Source organism: Betta splendens, chromosome 10, assembly GCF_900634795.4.
Source record: "Betta splendens chromosome 10, fBetSpl5.4, whole genome shotgun sequence".
NCBI lineage: Eukaryota > Metazoa > Chordata > Actinopteri > Anabantiformes > Osphronemidae > Betta > Betta splendens.
In genome coordinates, this window is record NC_040890.2 from 17,409,309 (window position 1) to 17,434,314 (window position 25,006).

Below are 25,006 nucleotides of genomic sequence, written 5' to 3' on the forward strand. Positions count from 1 at the left end.
AAAACATATTTGACGTTGAAGATAATGGATAAGTAACAGCTCTATAGTTCAGCTCTGTATCAAACTCAATAGTAGAATTCCAGCTTTTCACAGGGACAGTGATGCAGTCAAGCGCGGCCTCGGGGAAAAGCCCCGCGTCAGCATCAGCAAATGTGACAGAAGTGTGGAGCGCTGCCTGCGTCAGGAAGCTGCATGTGTGTTGGACGTGGTCTTCATTGATCGGTGCTGCTTCAGAGGCCAAGAGCTAAAAGCTTTGACAATTTCTCATCCAAGATATAAAAATGATTCCTTTGCATTATTTTCGTAAACATCCTCATGCATGTTGTTAAATTCAGCCTTTTCTTTACTGGGCCCTTCATATGTTGCCATACAAATAAAAATAAATAAATAAAATTAATTGATACAAATTTTAAAAAGCGCGCATCCATGAGCTATGAATACACCATTTCCGGTACTTTAATCCCACAAATGAGTCATAGCAGTTGATCACGTGCGTCAGGGATTTAACCTAATCCATACATTTCTCTGTGTAAACATCCGTCCCCGTCCACGACCCCGAGACGCCGCGTGTCCCACGGACGCAGGCGGATGTCCGCGCGCCCAGCGGCGGCCGAGGGGGCGGGGCCGTCCGCGGTGCTGATGGGAGGACTGACGCTCACAGGCTCCGTGCAGCCGCTACTGCGCATGTTGCATGACAGGTACACGCGAGCCTCCATCTTGGCTTTTCCCGAGCTGAGGCGAAAGGGCAGCAGCCATAAACACGCTGATTTCAAAATAACAACAAACAGACCGCGGAAATAAAAAAAAATTGGCAATTTGCCGAGATGTAACTTTTTTTTCCGCTGAAAACCATTCAACAAATTGCTTCGGTGGAGAGCGCGCGAACAGGATGGGGGAGAAAGACGGCGGCTGCTGTGGACGCCTCCGTTAACGGTGATTTTGCACTCAGCGTCGCCGGACCTGCTTTTGTGGGAACCCGAACGGTGGGTGAGTGCGGCCGTCACCGACCTTGGTCCTATTCGTGTCGCTGGCGCGCGCTCGTGTGATGTGGAATTCGCATGTTCGCCTTCGTGTGCGTCGGCATCCTCGTCCCGCATCCCCCCCTCCTCACCCCCTCCCCGTCATGGTGGTCGTGTTGTTCTGCCTGCAGCCCCTCTGCTCTGCTGATGCTCGGGCTCGGGGCGAGTGTCAGCATCGCTTACTTACTTTGCTCTTGTTACGGGCAGAGGCGATGCGACGCGCAGCCACAGGTTGCGAGCGCCTCGTCGTCCGCGTTTTGCCGCTGCTTCGCATTGGCCGCTCGTCGGCTCTTTGGACGAGCGCGGAACAGGCCTTTTGTCGCGCGCTTATTCAGTGTGATGTGATTGGCAACATTACAGAATTGTGTTGTTGTTTACAAAACTATTCCGCTCTCCTTTGAGGATTCGTGCTCCAGAATATTAAACTTGGCGCCTACAGATGTTCTGTCGGAACCGGGCAGCTGGACTTTGACCTTGGACCCACTGGGCAGCGCGCGTGAGGCTGCTTGAGTCACTGTCAACGGCTGACGATGCCGCCACGGTTCTAACATTGCCAGGAGTAAAAAGCCGGCAAGGACAATGTTCCAGTGGCACAAAGTTGAGTCAGCCGGCGCCAAGGTCGGCTCCGGACCCGCTCTCACCTGAACACACATTTCCCTGCACCATAGATTCAGCATGATGTCTAGTTGGTGACTACGCGGACGCTCACTGGCCACTTTATTAGGGACAGTCCAACACAGCAGCTTTGCGTTTGCTGTTCCCATTTCTTTGAAAAACAGTGAGGAGCTTCACCTTCTCACGACTCGACCTGTTCAGATCTGGAAATCTATGGGTACGATGCCAGCGCCGCTCGAGGACTGTCACGAAGACGAGGCTTCATCAGCGCTGCACGGATGATTCATCCTGAGATAAGTCACCGGCTATAGCACAAAAACAAAGCCTTGGTCCCAGTAAACGTGACTGGGGACTGCAACGAAGCCTCGTTTGGCTGACGAGGCTCATCCGTCAAAAGGATCGGGAGCTCGTGCCTTAATGAGCTGTATGTTCACGTACGGCAGATGAGGACTGTCCTTCCCTGGAGTCCAGGGTTGACATATACAGTATACAGTAGAGGAAAGCCAGCGGGAAGATGAAACATGACACTTTATAGGTCACATACAGCAAGAAGTGGTTTCTAAGAAATGTAGTTGGTTGCAGGTCAAAGGGTTCTCCTCCAGGACGGAACCACGGACCTACGGAACCACCGACCTGTCCTGTGACTGAGTTCGGGGCAGGCGCCGCACTAAACGGAGCGGAGATGAGTTCCGCTGGAGAACACGATGATCAATGCGCGGGAGCAGCCGACAGAGAGTTACTGGGCCAAGGCAGCGAGGGCGAGAGAGAGAGAGAGAGAGCGAGAGCGAGTGTCTCTGTCTAGACAATAAACTGCTCCAGTTAATATCAGGTCCTGCTGGCAGCGCGGGGAAGAATGAGCCTGTTAGCTTTGCTGTGGGTCTCAGTGTCCCCGTGCAGCAAAAGGGCAGCGCTTTCCTAGACGGGGACGATTCGCACAGGTTCTGTGGCTGCCAGCTGATTAATGGCCCCTACGAAGGAATGCAAAGGTGCTCAGTGTGGTGGTGGTGTTGTTAGAGCAGGTTTCAGGGCCCCGTTACGAAGCAGACTGGGAGTTATATTTTATTTCACCGATCCTTCAGAGGTCACATTCCCCTGACGGATCCTGAGCGATCATTGTTATTCAGGTGCTTTACTCCATTGATTGGATTTATGCTGGAACTTATTCTGCCCGATTAAACCTTGTCAGGATGAATCATTTACATTCTAGACGGTGGGCGCGTGTGACATGCATGCGCAGGAAGTGGGAAGGCTTCGTGTCCCGACGACGGGCAAAGTCGCCGTCGTCACATAATACAGTAGTTGAAATGAGCGAGATGTGCTGGAGACGCCGGCTTGCTCTGCACCGCGCCGCTAAACGTGGTGGATTGTCTTTGTTCCAGCAGGCTCAGCGCTCTCCAGGATGGGCATGAAGAAGGTCGCCGTCGTCCTGCTGGTCCTGTGTGTTTGCCTGGAGGGAGGATCTGCCAAAGAAAAAGGCAACAAGAAGGGCAAAAAGAAGGGGAAGCAGGTCTACTGTCCATCGTGAGTATGGAACCAACCAAGGGATGACTTGAAGCGTGGGTTGGGGTTAGCTAGCGGTAGCACTGATTGCGCTAGCAACTAATGGCAGCTTTGCATCAACACGTAAAGATACAGGAAGCGCACGGGAGGGTAAAGAGCGGCGGCGTGCGCTTCTAATACAACAACAATGTGCGTTAGTCTTTTGGCAGCAAAGATTTATGGTCTTAATTAGGTTCAAGCATCAGCAAACTGGACTAAAGTCTCCCCAAAGCCACCGAACACATTAATCAAGCGTGAACCATGGTACCGTCTGTACAGTAGTTAACTGTGAGCTGGGCCTCTGCTTCCAGGCTGGCTGACTGCAAACCTGTCACACTGTCAAACTAGAATGCGAGAGGTTGCGCATAAACATGGAGCAAACAGTCGAAGGGACTGAAAGTCAGTGCGTTGCCAGTGCAACCGCTAACTCCTTTAATGGCAGCAAATAGAAGTCCGTGAAATGGGAGGAGGGGGCTGTTTGATGTAGCCCCAGCGCCGGCGAGCGTAAGCTGCACCACATATTTCATGTACAGCGTGGCGGCGCCGATGCCTTTGTGGATCGAGGCAGCCACTTGGTTCCAGTTTAGCTGTTGTGCTGGAGGTTGTCAGGAAGGTCTGTTAAGAGAGGTTTAGCGGGTGGGATTTAAGAGTTTCACTTTGATCGGGCGAAGCGCGGAACAGGCGCGCACGCTAGCGAGCGAGCGCCCTGCGCGCGCGTGCGCTAGCTCATCCCTCCAGCAGATAAGGTTCATAATGACATGCAAAGTGCTCGGAGAGGGGGAATTCATGGGCGCCCACGACGAGGCTTTGTGTTTCTGCTCGACTGTCAGACGCAGCTCCCTCTGCGTCCTTTACACCCGATGGTCCAGAGTGCCTCTGAAAGATTTATTATCATGGTGGTAACTTTCAGCAGCCGTTATGAAAAGAGTTCAAAGGAACGAATCAAGTTTAGCACTCATAAAAAGAGTAAATACACAAAATGCCCCATTTACAAGTTGTTTACAGTCTTTTTAGCTTTTCAAACAAGGTGAATGAAGCACAGAGCGTTAGCACGCGTTCAGACTCTCTGTTCTTAGAGCTTTGGCACTGAATGATTTCATGCACTTGTGCTGATGTGTCATCAGCATTTCCCCCCAAAAAAATACAGTGTTTGGAAAACGTTCTCCATCGAGCAGCTTAATCGCGACCGCTTGCTCTCGTTTCCCAGAATCCTTCACTGTAACGCTTCCTGTGCGGTCCCGCGAGCCCGTTGGACCCGCGACCGGTAGCGCCCTCGGGTTGTAGCCTAATCAGGAAGCGTCCGAAGGGAGCGGGACACCTCGTGTGCCAGGAATCCGACCCGTCTGTGTGATTGTGTGTGTCTGTCTTCGTTTGCAGACAGCTGTCGTCCGAGGACCTGGCCAGAGTCCCTGCCAATTCAACCAGTAACATCTTGAACAGGTTACTGATCACCTACGATCCCAGAATAAGGCCCAACTTCAAAGGCGAGTCTCCTCCTCTCTGTCAGTGTTTACTTCCAGGTTCCTCTTGAGTTTGTTAAAATACATTTCCTTCAATTGCAAATCTAAATGGTACACTGTTGTTTTAAGATGATGGCTTTTAGCTCAAATATTGTTTCAGCTGAGTGTCAGTGAAAGATTGTAAAATACGAGTTTAACATCTGTATCATCATGATAATTCGTCCTTACAGAGAATGACTATAATTCTTTTTAGGTGTGTGGGATTAGTTGTAAGTGGTGAAACTCTACTGTACTGAGATTTCTATTCTTCGCCGGTCACCAAGCTTTACAGTGTGTTTAAAGTGCACTCAGTGTTGCAGCCTGGGGAGAACCGTGCTTCAGTTAACAGCCATTAAGCCATAAAAAAGTGTCCGGTGGCCTCCGGTTCTGACGGATGGCCCCGGCAGCCTTCAGGTGCATCCTGGGATTCTTTCCGGCCGTTGTAACTTGGCAGCAGGAGCTGTATCTGGGGCCGGTCCTCCCATGCGCTGAGCAGAGTGCTCCCTCCCTGACTGTCTGTCACTGGTCCAGCAGCCAAACATCTGCTCTTGATTTCAAAGTGGGCTGAGAGCTCCACTCGTCCATTAACATCTATGTCATAATTCCCCAAATTACATCCTAAAGTGTCTCTGTGATATGGGGCTGGATTTATAGGCAGCATAGCTTATAAATGTGTACTGTGAGCTACTGTCACCTCCATGTTTTGTTCGCAGGTGAAACCGTGAGGCTCCAGAGCCTTAACTAAACACTTCAAAGGAAATCGTGCATTCAAAGCAATGTGCTCAGTCTGAATCCATCAAGGCTTTTATTAGTCTATGCAGAGAGGCTGAGCGGAGAAAGATGCCAGTGTAAATGTTTAGAGCTTTAACTTAGCAGCAGGACACAACGACCTTTAGGGAATTTTAGAATTACAGCATTTGTCTGCAGGTTCTTTGTGGAAATGACAGTGAACTCAGTATCAACGTCTCCTTTTCCCTATTTTGAAATGCAGGAATTCCCGTGGAGGACAGGGTGAACATCTTCATCAACAGCTTTGGCTCAATACAAGAAACGACCATGGTGAGATTTCCCTTCAGTCCTATTTATAATCGATGCGTCTGAGAAGCCGGGGATCAGAGCTGAGCGCCTTTGTCCCATAAGAACAGTGAATTTGGAAGATGTGACCATATTTTGCAGACAGTAAGAGCATTAGGCAGGCGGCTGAAGTCTGGCGTCTTCGCACCTCATTTATTCGATGGCTTAATTGCTGATAAAGATGTGTGTGAATGCTAATGAACAGTTTAAACCCAAGGACGGCGCCGGGTCGACTCTCGATCACTTAGGAAACAGTAAAAAGCACTGTCGCTGAAGGGTCCTAATAGGCCCGACCCACTGGGGCTTTAATTTAAAGCTGCTGGGAGGAGCAACAGCTTTAACAGTGTGTTTGACAAGGAAATTGAAATTAATGCAGGAAGAAGTGAGAGAACTCAGTCTGTCATGACTTCATTTTGTCTATTTGATGTGATCTCATTGTGCAAGAAGAAACAACTGAAGCAAATCAAGGAACCAAGCAGTTAGAGACCGGTGAGAATGAACGAAACTATTAAACACGCATGAGGATATTTAGCAGGAGAAATAGAGATAGATCCAAAAGAAGACGGGAGAGGGAGGAAAAGTCCGAGAGGGATGTGCAGTAACAGGAAAGCAGCAGGGAGAAGGAAAGCGCTAGAATAAAGACAGAGCACGGAGCCAGACAGGGACCGTGTGTCTTCCCTCGTCCCTCTGGACGCCTGAGGAACCAACGCAAGCCAGGTTCCACACAAATGTGGGAGGAGGAAGCGCAGACAGCTGGTCACCCCTCTCCCCTCAATTTATCACTCTGTGGGGTGTCTGATCTCAGGGAGGCCTGTCCCATCATTTACACCTCCCTCGATGAAACACGGCCGCGCGCCCCCCGTAGTTAACGCATATATTTCCACTTTACGATTGTGTTCTTCAGGAAAGAATGACAAATGTAAAAAAATAGTGGCTGCGTGTGTGTTTACGGCTCCTCAGCTTGAGTTTTCCTTGTTGATTACAGCGAGCCCTTGTGCTAAATCTCCGTGGAATCGAATGTCGCTCTGGCAGCTTGATTGCGAGCCAGAGGGGAGATATATTTTCTTGTCTAGTTTTCAGAGAGGCGAAGGTGTGGGCTTTGGCCTGTGTGTCCGACAGAGAGGAGCCGCTTGGAGCTGTTTGTTCTGCTGCTTCTGGTTTTCAAAATAGACTTCAGCCGATTGCAGGATTTTCCTCTGGTTTCCACTAATGACTTTAAACATCTTCATATTTGTTAATTCACTTCAATTATCAGCAACATTAGAGACAATAATGGGCCTTTTATTGTGATTTATATTATTTTGCACTTGAGTGATGGTTAATATGATGCACAATTTATCATCTTGCACGAAGCACCAATGACGAATGTCGGTGCATCAGCCTTTAAACGCGTTACTGCGGCAAATTTATTTAAAAACAACTTTAAAAAATGGCACCGATGAAGGGAGGGGAGCTGGAAGTTAATTTGTTTCCCAGGAATCCACACACCTGCTCGCACACAGCTGGTATTTTGGTGGATTTATTTGACATGTCATCCGTCTTCGCATTCAGCGTTAATAGAGTTTCCCAACACCTGGTCCCACAACAGCTAGAGGCGCACCATCAAAGCCGCACAGAACCCGTCCCAGAGTCTCAGTGCGCGATGCTTTCCCACCATCGCCAGCGCGGAAACGCGCTAATGAGGCTCGCTAATGAGGGATTCGCGCCGTCACGTGTTCCTGTATTGATAACATTTGACCCTTTGGACGCGTTCACCAGCAAAATGTCAAAACGAGGTGGAAGCGGCCATTTTCCCTTCTGCCGCGTCCCTTCCAGTGTCTGTTCATTAAAAAGTCAAGCATTTTAGATTCCATTACATTCAAGCAGCCTCCCCTTCCAGAACACCAATCTGCTTGAAAGCATGCGGCAGCGCTGGCGTGAGCGGACAGTAACCGGCCTGTGCTGATAACAGGATTACAGAGTCAACATCTTCCTGCGGCAGCGCTGGAACGACCCGCGGCTGAAGCTGCCCGACGACTTCAAGTCCGACTCGCTCACCGTCGACCCCAAGATGTTCAAGTGTCTCTGGAAGCCCGACCTGTTCTTCGCCAACGAGAAGAGCGCCAACTTCCACGACGTCACCCAGGAAAACATCCTCCTGTTCATCTTCCGGAACGGAGACGTGTTGATCAGTATGAGGTGAATACAGGGTTTGCTTTTGTTATTTATTTGTTCCTGTTTGACGGTAGCTGCGGGAGTGAAGGCTCAGAAGAAGAAGAACCCTGCTGGTTTGGCCTCCTGTTCCCCTGCTTTTATTGTTATGCAATTTTTACACATTTCATATTTAAATTGACATGGAGATGTGATGCTTAGATCCTCTGTGTCCAGTAAGGCTGTTTTGCTTTCCTCCCGCCTCCTGCTCCAGGTTGTCCATCACCCTCTCCTGTCCGCTGGACCTCACGCTCTTCCCCATGGACACGCAGAGATGCAAAATGCAACTTGAAAGCTGTGAGTTATCCGGAAATCGTCTCACCTCAGTTCAGGGAAACCAGAGCTCTGTGCCTCTGCTTAGACGCCAATTTTATAGTGAGCACTTAGAGAAGTGGAATAAATCACCATGTTTTAAGGCTGCTGTGAAAATCTAGCCACTAATTGAACTCGTCTGTTTTTGTTGCATCTTGTTTACAAAGTAGCGTCTCTCTAATGCCAAAGATGCCTGCTAAGAGTTATTGCTTTCTGCATTCATGTTTACTTAAACGTTACATTTTTATACTTATTTATGTTTCTGAGTGCACTTAGGGAGAGTCTGTGTACTTTATGTGCATCTCATCTACTTTATTGTGTTTTGCTTGTGTTTGGTCCACGCAGTCGGCTACACCACAGACGACCTTCAGTTCATGTGGCAGACAGAGGACCCGGTGCAGATGGACGCCATCGCTCTGCCACAGTTTGATATCAAACAAGAAGATATTGATTATGGAAACTGCACTAAATTTTACTCAGGGACAGGTACAGTCCATGTTGTCGTCATGTTCTTAAAACATGAGTGAAACATATTCTAAGGGGACAATCATCCAAAGCCCATATTGAATAGTTTTCCATGAAGCATTAGGGGAGGATGATGGCTCTTTTATTAAAGGATGAGTAGTTGGGTGCTGTTGATTGAAAAGCAGATCAGATAGTAGCCTGGCAGACTTTATGTCTTCTTATCCCACCAAGGCTCAAGTCTGGCTTATGTCTTCTATTTATTAAAAACTGGAAGGATATGTCATCTCTATCATCTTTTCTCTCCTAAAGAAAATAAAAGTTTAGCATTACAATATTGTGGAGAACAACTCTGTATCTTTTCTGCACAGAGAGAAGTATTCCCATTTTTTAATTATCAAAATTCAAATTGAAAATATATTGTGTCCACTATGATTAATGTACCAAACAAGAACAAGCAGGAAAACTACAGTAAGACATGAATCCTGCTGCACAGATGCCTCTCGTGTCTGTTGTTGTTAAAGAAATTCTAGTCAATAACTCAAGAGGCAACGCACCTTTCAGTCGGTCTTTACATAGAAAATCAAATTTCCTTCATAAAATGAGGAGTGTGGCTTTACTGCTGGGTGGAGGCAGCTATAGGACTGACTGTAACGCACACACAGTAATGAGCAGCACACAGGAGAAGAAACATTACGATACCGGTCCTGGTCCGGAGCCACGCGTGCATTCAGAGCACACATGAAATGAAATGAAATGAAATGAAATGGAAAAGCTCAACATGACCTCATTGCTCTCGCACTTGGGAGGCACACCGCTGGCAGTGACTCAGCCTTCTGACGGGTTGTCATGGTAACCCGGCCGGACACAAAGATCACCTTTGTGCGACTGGTTGGAGTCTGTTCTGCTGCACAGGCAACTCACCCCCGGATCCCCACTTACAGCCCAGTCAGGCTGCCACCCCAGCGGGGTCTGAGCCCAGCTGACGACGCCCATGGTGCCCCCCAACCCCCCACCCCCCCTGGGGGACTAATTGGATAAGTCATTTGTGCATAGAAAGAAACTTAACAGAAAAAAAAACAGCTTAGAGATGTAGAATGTGAACAGTAGAAAACCAACAGCACCCTCCAAGGTTATCAGTGGGCGTACAGATTCCATCTTAGGAGGACACAGTGTTTTCTTACGGCTCGGTGTGGACTTGAATGCAGCATGAATCACGCGTCCTTTTGCAGTTAGGTCACCTTGGTTCGTCCTCCTCTGACTTCATGTCCTCTGTGCCTCTCTCTCATTTTTTTACGAGACAAACTGTGTGTTTTGCTGACGTTTTGGCATTGACTTGTCGCATTGATGACGGCCTCTGCCCACAGGCTACTACACATGCGTGGAGGTCATCTTCACCCTTAGACGACAGGTGGGCTTCTACATGATGGGCGTCTACGCCCCCACGCTGCTGATCGTGGTCCTGTCCTGGCTGTCCTTCTGGATCAACCCCGATGCCAGCGCTGCCAGGGTTCCTTTGGGTACGCATCACTTGAGGTCCATTGATCAGATCCTTGCGGGTCTGTGGGTAAAGATGCACACAGTATGTTTATCTGTCAGTCAACGCGCTGCAACTAGGCGAGACGAAAGCCAACGATTCATCAAGCGTCTGGGCTCTGTTTGCTATCGGCATCGTCTTTATTTGTCAGCTCCGTTCTCTCTAATAAATAATCCGTGTCTGCAACAGTAGTTAATGAGGAGAGAGAACCAGGACACACACCTGACCCCTGTTAACCCCATTGATGCAGAGGAGCATGAGGAGCAGTGCTGCTTTCAGTTTCTAGCAACAAACTTTAAATGTAATTATATCGAAATGAATTTAATGCTGTGTTTGAGTTTGTTTTTCCCTGAAACAGCACATTTTAATCACTAACGATGGAAATAATTCCCAAACATAATCACGCTATTTTAATGACGTTACCTGTGAGTCTGAATTAGCTTCTGTTTGTCCGCATGGACACTGCTCGTGGTGGAATCGCTTTGTGTTTGCTGGAGGAATGTCCGTTCCACTTCTTCCTCTTCCCTCCACTCCATAAATCACCCTGTGTGTAATATGTCAGCGTCGCCCACATGCTGAATCACACGGGCACCTCTGTGCACGCAGGCCTGCATGGGTAAGATAATCCATTGTTATGCCTCTCCCGTCGTCCGTCCCTCCCATCGCCTCATCCTGCCTCCAGTTGTTTGTCGCCACTTTCATCCCGTCATCGGTCCAACTCCTCACGGACGCCTCCGCTGACTTCTCTCTAAATGAGATTAGTGCAGGTCAGTCAACAGGCTCATTCTGTGTGTGTGTGTGTGTGTGTGTGTGTGTGTGTGTGTGTGTGTGTGTGTGTGTGTGTGTGTGTGTGTGTGTGTGTGTGTGTGTGTGTGTGTGTGTGTGTGTGTGTGTGTCTTAACATTAACATTGTATTTGTGTGTTTCCATATTTCTGTGTCATTAGTAACAAACATTCTGTTCCCGTCTCACCTTTTATCATCGTGCGCTTGTAGGATGATGGCGCCCCCTTTAAGTTCACTATGGGGAGAATCAGCTTGATTAGAAATTCTGAACCCTGCATGAACCTCCCCTTGATGAGAGAACGTAATGAGGCCTGGAGGCAGAACCCAGTGGTCATTTCAACAAACTTCATATATTCTGAAGAAGCATCGCTGTAAGATTAACGGGAGCAGAGCCCTTCACTTGTGGTTAGAATAAAATCTTAAGGGCGGCTGTAATTATTTTTGCTGTAGGTTGAATGAAGTGCCTTAGTGCAGGGGGAATCTCTAACCTGTAATCCTGTTAGCTATCAGAGATAAAACAATTTAAAATTAGTGTGTCATTAGAGGCAGCCTGAGCACTTGGAGCTGTCCTAATGAAAGAGGCAAAGGAACAGTCATGAATCCTAATTACAGTCGCGCTCTCAGAATCCTTTTCTGTAGATGTGTTTCATTATAGCTTCTGTGCAGATTGAGAGATTGCACAAAATGCAGAAGCAGAATCGGTTTCTTCCTTGTAGGTGTATTATTTAGCTCATTGAAGTCGCCAGGGAAAAACAGCTGAAATGCCCGACACAAGATCTGTAAAAAGATCTAATGAAAGAATTATACAAGATGAAGGTGCAGCCGATTCCGGTGGGTGCAGTGAGTGACGGTGCCAGGCTTTCATAGAGCGGAGGTGATGTTGTATCTGGGTCAGATGGGAGACGAAGGTTCTGGAGGTAACGTGGTGCCAAACGAGGTTTTACAGTCCTGATAGTCAGGTCCAAATAAACCAGAGTGAAAATGACCGCTCTGGGTTCACGTTCACCACCACCAAATCGGATCACATGGAAAGGTTTAAAAAAGAGGTAAAATCAAGAATCCAGGTGATTAGTAGACAGTGAGGAGTGCGTCCAGTCACTGACAGGCCTCCTGTCTCCACCAGGAATCCTCTCGGTGCTCTCCCTGTCCTCCGAGTGCACCTCGCTGTCCTCCGAGCTGCCCAAGGTGTCCTACGTCAAGGCCATCGACATCTGGCTCATCGCCTGCCTGCTGTTCGGCTTCGCCTCGCTGGTGGAGTACGCCGTGGTCCAGGTCATGCTCAACAGTCCCAAGCGCATCGAGGCCGAGAAGGCCAAGATGGCGTCCAAGGAGAAGGCGACGGGGAAGAGCCCGGCGGCGAGGAACAACACGGTGAACGGCACCGGAGGGACGCCGCTGCACGTCAGCACGCTGCACGTGAGTGGACGCCGTGACACGTTCGCTCCTCCACACGCACGCGCAGACCCAGGACGCCCGCCTCCGCCCACACGCGCCCGGACCAGTCAGCGAGCCCGCGCCCAGCCGCATCGGCCGGGTCTTCCGGTCGTGCGCCTAATTGAAAGTAATTTACCCCCGTCAGTCTGGACCACGTTTGATTTGAAGGGATTACATCATTTCATTCAGGTTTAATGGGTTTTCTTGTCAAAACCGAATCAAAATAATGAAGCTTTAATGAGCTTAATGACTTCAGTGAATAAGCATCCATAGTGTGATTAGGTCCTGTTCACCCTGCAGGCCTTCGGAGGAGCTGATGAAAGGAATGCTTCGGTGACATGAAACCACATCCTTGGCAGGAGGCTGTGTTTTATGAGCACGGCTTGTTAGGTGTTCGGGCCCCACATGAGAGGCCATTCATATCAGGCAGCAAAGCACAGAGCGCTTCTAATTCTGCCTGCAATGAGGCTTCATTGTCTTAAAATAACAACGGCTGTACTTTATCACTGCGTTCTGTCCTGGCTTCAGCATCAAACGACTCCTTTGGAGAATCTGTTTCAGGCGAGTCCCACAAAGCCTCGTCTGAACATCCTCTGGCTCTGACGAAACCACTCGCAGCGTGCGTTTGCCATGTTTTACGCGAGTGAAAGACAGCATAGTAGCAGAGTTGGGACTATTTTACCTTATCATTAATGATGATTTGTGTAATTGGGCCCACTAAAACTGGATTGTAGCAAATAGACAGATGGATGAGAGTCAGTGTGTGTCTGAGCCATCTGTGCATGCAGTTCACTGTACTGTATGTTGATGGATCCCTACATGTCTGGTGCTGCGTTCGCAGAGTTCACAGAGTAGATAAGTTCATACACCTGTGAGGGAGATGGAGCAGCAGACGAGTAGAAGCTGCTGCTGGGCTCTAATGGTGAAGCATTGCTCCATCGGCCGCCTTTAAACCTCCTCAGACCAGTTACGCGGCCTCGGGCTCTGCCAGTAGCGCTCGCACACTTTTATTCTAATTGCATCTCGGCTCCGGTGGTTCTCGCGGGTAGGCGGGTTTTTGGAATGAAATGATGCTGGATTTCATTTGCACTTCCCTTTCCTGTGGCGCCAGGTGGCCGAGACCCGCTGCAAGAAGGTGTGCACCTCCAAGTCGGACCTGCGCACCAACGACTTCAGCATCGTGGGCTCGCTCCCGCGGGACTTTGAGCTGTCTAACTTTGACTGCTACGGGAAGCCCATCGACACCGGCAGCGCCCTCGAAAAATCCCAGGCCAAGAACAACAAGAAACCTCCTCCCCCCAAACCCGTCATCCCGTCTGCTGCCAAACGAGTCGACTTGTACGCGCGCGCTCTCTTCCCCTTCTCCTTCCTATTCTTTAATGTGATTTACTGGTCCATATACTTGTGATTACATTTAAATTGCCTTGTGTTATTGACCCCCACTTCACTCCCATTAGTCCTTTATTGATCAGATTTCATTCAGAGTTTTATTAAGTGCACATTGAGACCCATACAAATGACAGAACTCTGAAGCTACTATTATTACATTTACACGTCTAAAAAAATCATAATTTGTGTATTAAATGATTATAACTAAATCTTTCTTTAACAAATATAAATATAGCATCTTGTACTGAAATACTTTATTTATCGATAACTGTACTTGAGAGAATACTAGAGCACTGCAGATGCAGCTGTTGATGAATAGTGTTTGTACAGATCCACAAAGATCGATGGCGCAGCGGCTGCGCAGACGGTGCACAGATCTATAGACGAGCATTTGTAAATTGCTGTTTGATTTAATTGCCCTCGCTGAGTGCAGTATGAGTCCTACCTGAGGTTTACGGGGGTCAGTGCGGACCCGTAGTATAATTATGTTGCATGTTTGAAAATGCATGTGTATGAAGACAAAGCGCATTTATTCCATTTTATTCCTCGTCTGCTTTGCTCTGGAGGCGATTGGTGGATTTGTGAGACACTCCTGTTCCTGCCCAGGTGCTCCTTTGACACTGCCTCTTCTCCAGCACGGTGTAACGTTCTACCTGTAGCGTGTGCAAGCGGGTCACTAGTGTGCCGTGACCGCGTGTCTGTGAAGTTTACAGGATAAATAAATGATCAAATGTCTTTCCACCACTCCATGCAATGAAGGCTTTTTATGCTGCTCTGTAGCAGCCGTCTACAGCCACACATTCAATTATTTCCAGCCTCCTCACTTTGCCCTGATCACACAACAACACAGCTGCCGGTCCCACAGAGGCACAGGTTCATCTAATGGGCCGAGCCAGGCATCTATTATTCATACTGGAAAAGGACCCCTGACTATCATTGCAGGACTTCCCATATAAAATCTGTCTTCTGCCTAATGAAACAAGATTGATGTTGACCTTATGTCACAACAACGGGGTCACAATAATTAGGTTTCAGGCCAGTTGGCTCCGAGTCGCACATTTGTCAGCGCGGGGATTATTTTTTAAATTCTCTTTAGTTCGTGCAATGTCTGTGGCTGCCATGGTTACAGACAGATTTTTTTAAGTATGGTTGAAAAGAGAGGGGGTGGGACTGGAGCCACACTTGTATGGAGTCCGCCTCTAAAAGCCCACATGCAGCATAAAAGACCACCAGAAACACGCGTTTATCTTCAAATGGTTGAAGCTGAAGTTAATAGTCGTGGCATCAGCGCTGAATCTCCAGTGAGGAGGATTCTGCCTCGCACTGCCCTCCGATGGCCGGATCCGTACTTGTTCCACGTAATGAGGAGATAAATTGCTCTCCAGGGAGAAAAGCAGATGTAATGCCAGGTTGTGTGCAAAGCAAAAGGATGACACTGCCAGAAAGAGGAGGCCGATGGACGGCAGGCTAAAAATACAGGTCCGCTGCACCGAAGGCTTCTCTGCTCGCTAATAATGGCACCGCTTCAAGTCTGGGCCTCTGCATAGTGTTAGCATTAAACGAGCTCCTTGTGTCTGACACCGTTTAACATTTCTAGGTTTAATGTGAGAATTGTTTTCAGCGCAGAACTTCTTCAGACTAAACTGCTGATGAAGGAAACCATTTATTAAGTGGAGCTGGGCTCACTGTGACTCATGCGCTCCACCCCCACTCCCCAGCACCTCCCACCAGCACAGTGCAGTAACCTATATCACACAGGCTGCCTTTAATCCAACACGACCTCTCGCCGGGCGGCACCGAGAGCCGCCCTGCGAGCGTGGGCCGGTGATTAGAGGAGGAGCAGCAGGGGGTGAGAGCCCCGGGGGTTATTATGGGATAGGCTTCCACACGTTTGTGACGAGCTTCACAGCAGCGAGTGAACGCACAGCGAGCGCTGATGCTGCTCACGTGCAGGAGGACTCTGCTGCCACTCACGGCTGCATCAAGACCAGGGGCAAGACGTGCCTTCCTCTGTTTATTTGCACTGTGACAGGTCTGTTCGGTGGCGGCACAGTTTGGAGGGTGGGGGTCTCGAAGGCGTGGCCGAGTCATTTCCTGTCAGGGGTCGAGGCGGTATCAATCTGTGAAGCAGCCGTCATTATAGTTCTGTTCAAACCGAGGGAGACGGTGATGAACCAGAGCAGGTCAAAGCAGAGAAATGGAAGATTTAACCGAGGACCCAAATAAAATGTCTTATTTAAACGTGCTAAACTTTCAGTAACTTTTTTCCCCTTTCACTTTTCTAATGTCTACTTTTAGAAGCTGATCTTTTGAAGCGTGCATCACCATGGGGTCAGAAAGCGAGTCCTGTGCTAGTAGCACAGCTGGAAGCTCAAAAACATCAAACAGCGAGGGGTGCGGAGGGAGGCGTCATTAGCAACGAGCTGAAACACAGGCGGAGGTTCGTCTGCAGAGCGTCTCTGATCCGGAGCCGCGGCAGCGTTTTACTGGTCAAACCTGGTGCACGCGGAGAAGCAGCAGTGCTCCTGACCCTGGGCCTGCGTGGTCCCGTGGGGGCAGCTTCTCTTCATCCAAAGGCTTTTTGTGGATTCACGTCACAGCTTCGCTGAAGGTTCAGGCGGCCCCTAAGTCACCGTCAGCAGCCACACAGAGCCTGCTGAGGTTCCTGATCGACTGGCATGACATGAAAAGCCCAGTCAGGAGACGGAGGAATCCTGTTTAGTTTGGCCCCGACAGGAACTGTCGCCGGGCGGATTAAAGACCGACTTCAACGGAACAGAAAAACACCTGCACATGAAATCCTGTTGCAACATCTTGGCCTCTGGTTTCTCCCATATTTACCCACACGGACTGTTATTTTCAGCTTATTTTCGATCTAAGATGTAGGGTAGCGGCCTCTCGGGATTCTCCACAAACCCATTTCTGAATGTCAACCCAGACGCAGAAGATCGTTTCAAAGAATAAGACAATAGAGAAACGAGGAAAGTGAGTTGGAGAACGGGCTTTGTCTTGGACTCCCAGAGGAGCGGGCTGAGGACTAATGACAGCTGCCACACGCATCCTCAGAGGGAAACATCCCATGTCTGACCCTCCCTCGCGCCAGATAGCATTTGTCCATCAAGCAGCATCTTGAAGCAATGCACCTAAGTAAGACATAAAAATGCCTCTTACAGTAAATCACCCTTTCTAGGAGACCCTACTTTTACAGGTTGCTGTTTTACTACAGTTTTCCATAATAATGTTATGTAACAATACACATAACAAAACAAACTCAGAAAGGTCTTAATATTCCAACAACATCAAATATTGCAGTTCTCCAATGGGTTATTGAGTTACTGAGGCCCAGAGGCCGGTGCCATTTACTGCATACAGTAGTTGCTGCCGGTCACAGCTGTCTGTTTTTGCTCAAATTCAAACCTTTCAACATGGCGTCATTTCTTTACGTGCACATCATCATACTGAGGAAAGAAACAAACGCTGCACAGAAACGCTTCAGTTGACACATTCAAACCCGACGAGGATTCAGTAATTAGAATTAGAACCGGTTTCCAGCCCAAAGGTCTCTCTGGTCTCAGCTACAGTACATGTGATGTGCTGTCCATGGTGCTGAAACACTCAACATGTGACTTCTAACCGCCGCCCTCCACTCTCCCCTATGAGATTGTTTCCAGGCTGTCGCACCCCTGTGATTAACATATATATCTGCCTGGTGGACTGAGATGTGCATATTGTGATACCAGGGGGCTGTAATGTCATTTATTACTTGTTGGCCAAGAGGCATCTCACCCCTATTTAACCCTGTTCAAATAGCATCCACGCCGTCCATAGGTCCTGCACTGAATTTGTATGCGGGGGTGGATCAGAGTGGGAGGCGAGCTTTATTTGACGGTGATTCCTGGAGGGCAGCGGTGATATGTCGCCAGCTGATGCTCTTGATGAGTTCTCACCGTGAGAAAACGTTTCGCCCCCAACGTGATTCAGAAGCTTCGTTTCCAAGCGACAGATAAGGATTTGAGGCTGTCCACAAACAGAGGGCGCGTTGTCTGTTCTAATCAGACATGATCATCTTTCATATCGGAGGCCATTAGGACCGAAAGCGTCCCTGCTTCCAGGTGCCTCCGCCTTCAGCAATGAAACAAACTCATCTTCAAAGTAATGAAGGCTGTATTTTGGCTGTTGATCTGCAGTATTAAATATCAAATGCTCAAAGCGGAGGTTTGCTTCTATGTGTGATGTACGGATGTGCTCCTGCTGCTGCTGCTGCTGTTCTGCTCACACAGCAGCAGGCTGCTTGAGGACACCTTCCCTCTATTTTGGGCTTATGGGGTGAAGAACTCAATATGGACGCCTGCCAGATCCGTATTGGGTTCACAATTCATTTGCCCTCCTGAGGTGATCTTGGCCCAGTTGTCTCACTATTAAACTCTATTGATAGTCCGCTTTGCTTTTATTGCTTCTGTCATTATAATGAAAACAGTTTTTGAACGTTTAGTGGTAAAGGTTACGATCGAAAATGCAAAGTGGCGTTCAGTAAATCAGGGTAAAGCGACGCCGCCGTTCCTTGGGACCAGGTCTGAAGATGAAGCGCGAGCCCGTCGTCGCCGAGCGGCCGCCGCTCGGCTCTTTCCGCCGCCGTTCGCCTCCTCATCAACATTCCCCACTTGTGGGTGTGATGCTGAACGGCTCTCCGGCGCGCGGAGCGGAGGCGCGCAGTGTCCCTGTGCGTTCAGAGGAGGTGTCAGCTGCCGGAGGAGGGGAGCGACGAGGAGGAGCGGAAGACGAGACAGCAGGCGACCATTCCTTCACTACTGGTGCCGTCTCCTTTGGTGCCCGTAGAACAAAACGGCCTTTTGATACTGATTGTTGCGTTTTTCCCATCTTCTCCCAAAGGCTGAAGCTCTCCAGTATGTGTCGGATCTAACGTCTCCATACAGAACTAGGAATATCCGAGTCCGCCCGTGGATGTGGACATCTAAACTGTGGACATGGAAAAGATAGTGAATTTATCCATTTCAGTTCTGCTGGTTTTATGGGGATGCGCGCACGGAGGCTCGCCCAGTGTTCAGATCGGTAGGTGTCCAATAGTTTTATAACGATTTCTATGAAAGGCAGCGACTTTGCACTTGAAACGAGCTGCTGTGCGGTGGAACAATGTGCAGGTTTCGCTCACACACTCGCTGTTTTTCGCTTTCAGGGGGACTCTTTCCAAGAGGCGCGGATCAAGAATACAGCGCGTTTCGGATAGGAATGGTTCAGTTTGGCACCTCGGAATTCAGGTTGACGCCTCACATTGACAATCTGGAAGTGGCGAACAGTTTTGCTGTTACCAATTGCTGTAAGTGTCAAACATATTCCTCCCCTTTAAACGGAACGAGCAGCGCTTTCCTACAAGTGTGCAAGTCATCCATGATGTATTAATGCCCACTTCTCGCGCCTTTGCACCGTGGGTTCGGAATAAACCTGCCGCACATAGACTGGGCGTTATTGGAGTTGTCTAATCTATATTCTGCCAGCAAACATATCGCTGATGTGAGCTGGGTATCTGACGATGAGCGAGTAGGCGACGAGCAGGAGAAAGTTGGTTTCCACAGCAACGCTCTGTCACATCCGTCCAAATCCCATTCCTTCAGATTCAGAGATCAAACAAGACGCCGCTGTAAAACTATCGACGCGGTTCTGATGTGACATCAGTCTTTAAAACTGAACCACCGCTTCTGAAGTGACGGGAAATGAAGTGGGGGTGGGAAAATCCCAGATGATCCGGTAACGTCAACCTGTTCGCCGAACATAATTACTGTCATTATTTTCTTACTATAGATTGAATCACACGAACTGTTTCTCTAGGTTATCCTTTTTTCTTTTATGTTTCGAGAAGAAAATGGGACGGGACTTTGCTGAGATGGACGTTTTTCGCGGTGCGCAGCGCACTGGTGTCGCGTCAGCTCCAAAGGAGCGGCGTTCGGTCCATTGTTGGCTCCTAAGACATCGACGTGTCTGAAATATGACGAGCAAAAAGCCAGGACCCAGAATCACGGGCGGGGGTTAAGAGCTTCGAGCCATTTTCAATCACGACTCTCCTTCGATCAAGCAGGAGACTTTCCGGTGCGACCCCGTCTAATTGCTGGTTGCCTTTTGTAAAAGCACCGAGATGCCGGCGTGCTTTTTTCCAAATGGCCGCAACGAGAGGCGGCTCGCAGTCTAGATGTTAAGGTCGCTATTTTTAATGGCCCCTACATTTCATTAGGCCGTTGCCAGGCGACTACTCCTCTCAACAGTCCTTTAAACCTAAATCAAACGTTTCTGATTGGTGCGCGCGCCGGGCCAATGGATTTCATTACCATATAAAAGCTTCCGGCTTGGAGAGGCTCCGCGCGCCCGACTCGTCACAGCGAGCGGCGGTGCTCTACGTGCACACATTGTCCCCGGTTCGTCACGAAGGCGAGACGTCAGCGGCGTCTCCGCCGCGACCCGAGCAAGAAGTTGGCGGAGATTTAAGCACGTGATCGACATGAAGCGACCTCTGCCTTAAAATCTCAGGATCGGACACAGTCGCACAGTTCAACGGGTTTTCTGGCTTCCTCCAGTGTGTTGCGTGCCTGTGCTGTTACATAAACACTAATGCGATGATTAGAGTAAACAATAAGCAAATAAATGTCATCAATATCTATAATGAACTAATGTGGTTGTGACAATCAATTATAAAGCAGTTTAGAGTGACCCTAACTTCATTATCTCGTTGTGCTGCAGAGTTCACTCATATTTAATTACAGCCTGGTTTGGTCTGAACCGGATTCGTTTCCTTTTGTCTTCTTAAACGCTGCCTCATCAGAAATTCACTTTACAAAACAAACCATGCGAAGTCGAAGCTCTGGTGAAGTCAGTTCCTGCAAGCGTTTGCTCTGCGTTCGCTGTGCTGTTTGACTGCGTGCTTCCATAGTTAGAGACGAACCGGCTTCGGTTCTGTTCGGCCCAGCGTTTCCACAGCTCCGCGCACCCGTGACACTGGATGGGTTGGAGCGAGCGGGTGGTTCCGAGCGGCAAATGTGCTGCAGAAAAGGGCTGTTGCGCGAAGCATCGGGGGTTCTGGTGCGTGGAACGCTGACAAACGGATACTGTACAGGGGGTGTTTGCAGAATGTGCGCGTGGAGCCCGTGTGCATCCTCTCATCAGCTACTTGAGTGGGAGTTGGGAGCAGGAGGGGGTGAGGAGGGGCGGCGGGGGGGAGGGGAGCTGTTTTTAGCCCATAGACGGCAGCCCGCTTCGCGATCCTGCTCCGTCTGTAATTACGGCGCAGCAACACCACCAGCACCACTCAGGCTTTTGTTAAAATCCACTTTGTGGGACGCGACTCGGTGGAGGAGCGAAGGGGGGAAACATCGGAGCTGACGTCGCGCTTGGAAAGCTAAAACGTCCTCGTGAGCGCCAGAGCCGCGCGGGCTCCATTGACGGAAACGCCGCTCCTGTGGAGCAGTATTGGTGTGAAGTTCAGGGTCCAGTGGACGGAGGCTGGTTTGGGAAAGAGGCGGAACCTTAAAGCAGCTGTCAAATCAAAATATGTTTTTATAACAAAAACATAATAACATATCAGATGTTTTTTTTGGTAAAGTCTAAATACAGTATGAGTTAATTGCATTGGACAGTTTTTGGGCAAACCACGCGCTGCAGCGTTAAACCACAGGGACGCGGATCCCGGAGACGCGCGTGCAGCAGCGCACTTCATCAGTGCAGCGACAGTGGGAGGGAGGATGATGCATTCCTCCATCAATAACAGTTCATCTGGACCCGCGTGCGTCTGCTGCCAAGACCTGGGGAGTCGTTGGGACTGTGTGTGTGTGTGTGTGTGTGTGTGCCTTCCACCCAAAGCAATAAATTTCCTGAACCTTGTTCAAACTTCCAGGAAAACAAGCACTTCAGAGACCCCACAAACGAGCAGCGCTGTCAGCCAGAACAGTGGCTTCCTGTCCAGAGCACCTAGTCAGTGGCTCATGTCAGCATGAGACGTAGTTTATATGAGCTCAATTACAACCCATTAAAAAGTATTAGATATGTCTTACAGGACTAAAGGGCCACTCCGCCAATTTTACACGAAGAACAACAACCAATTATTGCTGGGAAACAAATCACTACCACTGATGAACCTGCACCTGCTCAACTGAATTCTTTGAATTAACACCAACATGGACGTCAATTAACGGCTTTAGGACGTTAGATTGTAAATCTGACCGCGTGCCCCCCCCCCCCCCCCCCCCCCCCCCCACACACACACACACACAGTTCTATTCCTGACACCTACCCCCTTCAAAGAAACCCGCTCGTCCTCTGAGGGCGACCACGCAGCTGAGGTCGCTGACAGCTGGCCGGCGATTTAACACTTCAAAGTTCTAGTTTGTCACGGTTCAATCTGTCATTCTGTAATTTCATGCGTCCACATGCACACGGCATCTCACGACACACACATTCAGAGACCGGATGATCAAAAGTTGACACCGGTCGTATTGCTTCGAGCCAATTTATTGTTCACACTTAATTAGGGGCATTCTCCTCCGTTTCACAGGGAGCTGTGAAATATTAAAGAGGCCTGGGAGCTGGACGGTCAGAAAATGAGGCTGAGGAAGCCTCTGCGGAGCCCAGCCTGCCCTCGATGCAGCCCCATCGAGCCCTTAGCGCCGTCCTCCAAGCAGGAGGCTGATCCAGCGTCAGCTCCCAGAGCCCACGCGCTCCGTCTCATGTGCAGTGACTCAGTCGTCCCTCCAAGGCCGGAGGCTAAGACGCATCTGTGACAATGGCAGAGCGAGCTGATATCAGCGTTACAGCCTCACTCACTCATTCCTGGCAGCGTCGGACCCTCTCTGCCTCCTGTTACACACAATTACAGTAGCTGCAGTTTTACTTTTAGTAGAAAGGTAAAACTTAGAGCAGAACAGGGAAATTAAAACCTCCCTTTGAGCAGTAATTAAGAAAATTTGCCGTGGTTTAGAGTCCTAGCTGATGTCCCCCTTTGGACCACACCTAGAATTATAAGGGATGGATGATGCAACATTAAGGCATCTAAGAGGCTTTTATTGCCAGAGGCAGAGTCCTAAACTTTAGCCGAGGAAGCTGATAAAACTTATCCTGTTTCCCTGTCACTGCCGGATTGTGTGTTTATTAATCTCTGTCTAAGGTTTTCTTTAGCTTCCAAATGGTCTCGTCAGAGCTCAGATCCGTATCTTAGAGCGATGTGAGCGAGGCTTCGTCCCCTCCCGTATCTCTGGTGTGAAAAAATCAAGCCTCACTCCTTGTTCCGTAGCTTCTTTTAACCTTGCGCCAATGAGTCAAGTTTCGGAGCGGAGCTGTCGCCGTGAGAGAAGTGAAGTCTGTCATCGCGGTCGGCCGTCGTCGTGGCGATGCAGCATCCGCAGAAGGGTTATGGCTCCGCTGTCATCTGGAGTCTGTGGCTGATATGATCAACAGCATCGTTTCACTGCTTCTGTATGAATGGCTGCTGCTGAGGGTCACGCGCCTCTGGCCCCATTCTGCATATGGGCCACTTTATTAGGTACACCTGCACAGGCTGCAGCCTTTAGGTGGAGGAGGCCAGTGGGCGGTGGAGCCAAGCAAGGAGCAACCCTGTGCTTCCTGCTTCACACTACATTTAATAGGTTTTAAGTTATAAATAGATTGAAGTTTCTCAAGACTCATAATTTTATTACAGAGAAAATAATTCTCTGCTAAAGAAAAGATGGTGATTTGTTCAGAGGTGAATCTGTCCTCCTCATCACCGTGGTGATTAGGATTTGATTCGGTTGCCTTGTCAGGTCTTAGAGTTCTTTAGTGTGTGTGTGTGTGTGTGTGTGTGTGTGTGTGTGTGTGTGTGTGTCCTGTAAAACATGCATGTTGGATGTATTGTGCGTTCGCCCTTTCTCTACACACACAAAAGCCGTCGCTGTCTGAGTCTAACGCCGACTCGCTAATTGTTTTTCACCTGCTCCGGTCCAAACCTTTTGTTAGAGGAAGCCCCTCGGTGTCACCGCTCGGAGCGGCTCGGTAAATCAATGTGGAGCGCTGAGGAATACGTTGCCTCCAAGGTCCTGCTCTTTTTACTCAGCCTGTCTCCAAACCTGAGCTGGGTTTGTCATCTTCATTCAGGGCGCTGATGGACTGGAACCCTTCTTTAATTGTCAGCAGCGATGTTCCGTTCTGTCTGTGTGCAGACGGGGCCATTGTGCCCTCGTGAGAAACAAAAGGTCTGGTCTGGGCCGTGGCCAGCGCGTCTCAGCAGCTGCTGGCATTTTTCTGCCTCTCAAATAATAAAGAGAAAGAAACAGCTCCAGTGCGAATGACTCTCAGGATTCTACAGTCTATTAGGCTGATCACTCACTCCTTTGTCACTTGTATAAACTGCAGTAGATTGAAAGTTTAGCACTGAATGCGTTAGTGCCAGCTATTAGTTAGAGCTCATTAAACCCACCATGAACAGAAGCTAATGAGTTGTCAACGACATATGATGCAATAAGTTTGGAGAAGACAAGTCCAAAAACAACAATCTGGGATGTGATTGTGTTCAGCACGGCTGCAGTTTAAAATATGTCGCCCTGAAACCTAAACTTCGTTCATCCAGCGGCTGAATTAAACCTGTAAATTCTTCGTTTGTGGACATCTACTCACTGGCGAAAGCGGTTGACGGAAGATTGAATTGCCTCATTGTCTATAACAGCAAATTAAAACTCACAAAACATCAAATAGCGAAATGAGAAACGTCATAAGTGAATGTTCCTCACTCAGCAGCGGTGCACAATTGGATAAGCAAAGGTCAAACTGCAACAGTGAAACCACTTCACAGTGATTGACTCCAAGCAGGAAATAAGTGCCAGACAAAAGCATGAAAGGACAATGACACGGACAATTACAGGCCGATACGGAAGCAAATAAGAGGAACAGAGACAGCATCCGGTCCAACTCCGCGTTCCTCAGCATCACTGTGTGACAGGTGTCTGCGACCCAGAGGCACACACACACGCACGCACGCACGCACGCACGCACGCACGCACGCACGCACGCACGCACGCACGCACGCACGCACGCACGCACGCACGCACACACACGCACACAGCCAACTCTGGCCTTTAATTTACTCGGCCTCATGAACACATGAACAGAAGGTACGAAATGA

General features: G+C 49.1%; 2 protein-coding genes across 16 annotated transcripts in view; both read left to right on the plus strand.

The window, feature by feature from the left end:
• Nucleotides 1–680: 680 nt before the first annotated feature.
• glrbb (glycine receptor, beta b) lies at nucleotides 681–14,598 on the plus strand. 5 transcript variants are annotated; one of them, XM_029165498.2, is made up of 10 exons: nucleotides 705–987; nucleotides 3,014–3,155; nucleotides 4,551–4,657; nucleotides 5,664–5,731; nucleotides 7,698–7,924; nucleotides 8,151–8,233; nucleotides 8,594–8,734; nucleotides 10,078–10,230; nucleotides 12,155–12,447; nucleotides 13,577–14,598. In XM_029165498.2, exons 2-10 carry the CDS (start codon nucleotides 3,034–3,036, stop codon nucleotides 13,871–13,873), a joined length of 1,491 nt encoding a protein of 496 aa, XP_029021331.1. In that variant the 5' UTR covers nucleotides 705–987; nucleotides 3,014–3,033; the 3' UTR covers nucleotides 13,874–14,598. The 5 variants fall into 5 exon arrangements, with proteins under 5 accessions (XP_029021334.2, XP_029021331.1, XP_029021332.1 ...); XM_029165499.2 differs by having other exon boundaries at nucleotides 3,017–3,155; XM_029165497.2 differs by having other exon boundaries at nucleotides 705–983.
• Nucleotides 14,599–18,551: 3,953 nt separating this feature from the next.
• The window catches only part of gria2b (glutamate receptor, ionotropic, AMPA 2b), a 49,842-nt gene continuing 43,387 nt past the window's right edge, over nucleotides 18,552–25,006 (plus strand). For 7 of the 11 annotated variants that reach the window (XR_008695858.1, XM_055512329.1, XM_029164644.3 and 4 more), the window contains exons 1-2: nucleotides 18,552–18,924; nucleotides 19,049–19,189. Coding sequence is in view for 9 of the 11 variants with exons in the window: in XM_055512329.1 (XP_055368304.1) it covers nucleotides 18,840–18,924; nucleotides 19,049–19,189 (226 nt within the window). In the remaining 2 variants the exon portion in view is untranslated. The remainder of the gene's footprint in view (nucleotides 18,925–19,048; nucleotides 19,190–25,006) is intronic. The other 4 variants (XR_003787227.3, XM_029164650.3, XM_029164643.3 and 1 more) reach the window with 2 other exon arrangements.

Bases quoted from the DNA above. Each gene is read 5' to 3' on its own strand.
- glrbb (XM_029165498.2), top strand. From the start codon at position 3,034: ATGGGCATGAAGAAGGTCGCCGTCGTCCTGCTGGTCCTGTGTGTTTGC. The intron at 8,234-8,593 runs GTGAGTTATCCG...TGGTCCACGCAG, and splicing joins CAAAATGCAACTTGAAAGCT to TCGGCTACACCACAGACGAC. The intron at 8,735-10,077 runs GTACAGTCCATG...CTCTGCCCACAG, and splicing joins TAAATTTTACTCAGGGACAG to GCTACTACACATGCGTGGAG.